This window comes from Thermobia domestica, chromosome 14, assembly GCF_964235325.1.
Source record: "Thermobia domestica chromosome 14, izTheDome1.hap1.1, whole genome shotgun sequence".
NCBI lineage: Eukaryota > Metazoa > Arthropoda > Insecta > Zygentoma > Lepismatidae > Thermobia > Thermobia domestica.
The window spans coordinates 165,914,494-165,917,790 of NC_137467.1; the positions used below are offsets into that span (position 1 = coordinate 165,914,494).

A 3,297-nucleotide genomic window follows, 5' to 3' on the forward strand; every position below is an offset into this window, starting at 1 on the left:
GGTAGGTACATTAGCTTGAAACTCTTTAAAAGCTCAGGTCAGTCATCCTGAGTCAAGTTTTCCTGTTTCTTCCTCATTCACACTAGGATCGAACCTAAAATAATGGTTCAAGGTATCTCTTTCCATTCTGATTCCTTTTTTGGGAATCTTCGTTGCTAAGCGATTAGCATACGTGCCTTTGTCGTGGGAGAACCGGGTTTGATTCCCGGATGGAGCTCATGTGGTTTGGATTCCACGTTAATCAGTAGGTCCACGTCTCGTATAGCCTCTCTACTGCAAGGGACGTTAAACTCCAAATCAACTCAACTCAACTCTGATTCCTTTCTCGCTCTGCAATCTCACCTGCAGTGTGGTCGCCGAGGGACGTCATTTCTCATACGTAACGGGCTAATATTGTTATAGATGCTGAAAGCCTAGAAAACTATTTCTACTCCTTGCTTACTTGCAGGCGTGGTAAGCAATGGAGATTAATTATTTATTACAAATAAATATTCTAATTATGAGGTGGGATAAAGACTATTATCTCAGGACGCTACTCCGCTCCTATATGCATCCAAATCTCCTGCTTGCCTTTCCCCAATAACTAATGGAGAAAGGAAGAATTCAAGCTAACTTCCAAGTTTCCTAATTTCATTAATTATTCAATATCTCTCTAATTTAGGAAGCTGTGGAAATACGGTTTACAGGAAACAATTGATCCTGGCCCGTACTCCTTACATTTCAAAGACTAGATTTTGACTCACAGGACACAGTCTGGCCTACCCTTACTCTGAGACTCCAAATTAAGTCTACAATAAGGAATCTCTCTAAATTATATATGTAGGATAGGTTGGTCTTGGGATAGTTTGTCAGCTTTCACTCCATGACTCTGACTAAAGTTCCTTGCACTCAAGGAATGAGGAATTTGGTCAACACTCACTCTTACATTTTCCTGTTCGAAGTTGCAGTGAAAATTCTTTAATCATTAACTGCAGCTAATTGTGCAAATAAATACACAGGGGATGGAACGCAAACGCATTCGCATTCAAATAAAAAGTTCCTCCACCAGTAGGAGGGAACCAATTCCTAATTCTATTCGAGCTTCACTCACCTCCGACATAGAACCCATAGGAAGCTTATATACTTCCATTCTGATGATCCAATAAATGTCCCAAGTAGCCTCTATTATAGGAGTATGTTCAAACTTCTAAGAAACAAGCTTAATTTCTAATTCTCTAGAATGGCTTTGAGCTATGTTACGGCCAAAACCTAATTGCTTTAACCCTGGAAAGATAGCGTACGTAAAATGTACGTGTAGGTAGAGAATAATAGCCTCCCATTTCCCCTCCCCTCGTTTCCAGACCTTCGCACGCCAGCAGTGTTTACTTGTGTTAGTTGCCGACTAGTTGGCGTCGGGTGTAAGTGGTCTCCGCGTTCTTTGTTCTGGGCAACTTTCTTTTTCTAAAACCTACACATCAGTTTGACGTGTCGCTACCTTTAACCGCCTTTTTCGCGCACGTAGATCTGACGCGTTGAAACCTTTAACGGCTGTTTTATTGAATGCTTTGGTTCACTTTCGATCGTTTTCTGGGTGATGGCAGACACTTCAAGGACGAGAATAATGACAAACGTTTTGGACAATAAAGATGCAATATTGGCTGCTCTCGAAGAGGAAGAAGAAATTGCCGAAAATCTGGAAGAAGATAATTTAGAAGTTGAAGTCCATTCGGATTCTGATGAAAGCTGTTACGATAGTGATGCTGACCCCGAATACACACCGGAAGAAGACGACTTAGATTGTGTAGAAGCAGTGAAGAATATTGAAATTTCTACTGCTCCAACTCAGCCTCGGAAAAAGAAAAAAGACAATGTTCTGAACGAAAGTAAAAGAAACAAAGACGAATGTTACAACAATGTTGAAGGAAGATCTGCTGGAAATGTTATCAAAGTACAAGAAGAAACATTGAAAAGCAAGAATGGGTTTGTTTGGAACACGTCATGCCTAAAGAACAAGGGGAAGACACCGTCCAGAAATGTTATTCATATACGGCCAGGATCCACAGCATCAAATAATTCCCGTCAAGCCACATCTTCTCTTGAATGTTTTGAACTCTTTTTTTTTGTGACGAAATTCTTGCGACTATTCTCCAATACACCAATGAAGAAATTGAGCAACAACGGAAGAAGTACAAAAGACCTGAAGCAAGCGTGAGGCATGTTTGTATGGAAGAGCTTCGAGCACTCTTGGGGATATTAATTTTATCTGCTGCCCTCAAAGACAATCATCTACCCACTGAAAAGATGTTTGATACGACCCTATGTGGAGATCGCTACAAGGCAACCATGTCCGAAAGGAGATTTAAGTTCTTGATAAACTGTCTCAGATTTGATAATAAAGAAACGAGAGAAGTAAGGAAAAAAGAAGATAGACTGGCCGCCATATCTGATATTCGGAATATGTTTTTGCAAAGATGTCGAGATAATTACAAGGCTGGATCATACTTAGCCATTGATGAGCAACTTGTTGGATTTCGGGGTAAATGCCCTTTTCGAATGTACATTCCTTCAAAGCCCAACAAGTATGGTATTAAAATTGTGGTAATGTGTGACAATGCAACCAAATATATGGTTGATGCAAAAGTTTATTTGGGGAAAGGGACAGTGCCGTCAAAAACTCCTGCTGCAAACTATTTTGTGAATGACTTGGTGAAAACCATTCAAAATTCAAACTGAAACACTACCATGTACAACTGGTTCTCTAGCATCCCACTGCGCAAAGAATTTCTCCAAAAGAAATTGACTGCCGTTGCAACTGTGAAGAGAAACAAACCAGAATTACCAGAAGAATTCACAGACAAGAAATTTCAGAATAGGCAAGATGGATCTTCAATGTTTCTATTTGGTGAAGATGTAACAGGAGTCTCCTATAAACCAAACTCGAAGCATATGGTGTGCTTATTGAGCACAATGCATGATGACGCCACTCTGAACGATCGCACGGGAAAGCCAGAGATCGTAAGGATATATAATGCAAAAAAAGGTGCGGTTGACACCATGGACCAAATGTGTCAAAACATAAACTGTGGTCGTAACTCTGTTTCTTCTATAATATGATAAACATCTCTCTGATAAATGGATATGTAATTTATCTTCACAACCATTTCAGAAGGAGTGGAGCGAATTCCAAACCAATGTCAAGGCAGGACTTCTGTATAGACCTGCACAAACACTTAACAAGACCATGGCAAGAGGAACGACTGAGGGAAAGGACACTGAGTCGATACTTGAGGATGACAATTGAGAAGGTTGTTGGAGACT

At 40.3% G+C, this 3,297-nt stretch overlaps 1 protein-coding gene across 1 annotated transcript; it reads left to right on the top strand.

The window, feature by feature from the left end:
- Positions 1 to 2,721: 2,721 nt before the first annotated feature.
- Positions 2,722 to 3,093, top strand: LOC145670099 (uncharacterized). The gene has a single exon (XM_081738466.1). It carries the CDS (start codon positions 2,722 to 2,724, stop codon positions 3,091 to 3,093), a length of 372 nt encoding a protein of 123 aa, XP_081594592.1.
- The last annotated feature ends 204 nt before the right edge of the window (positions 3,094 to 3,297 follow it).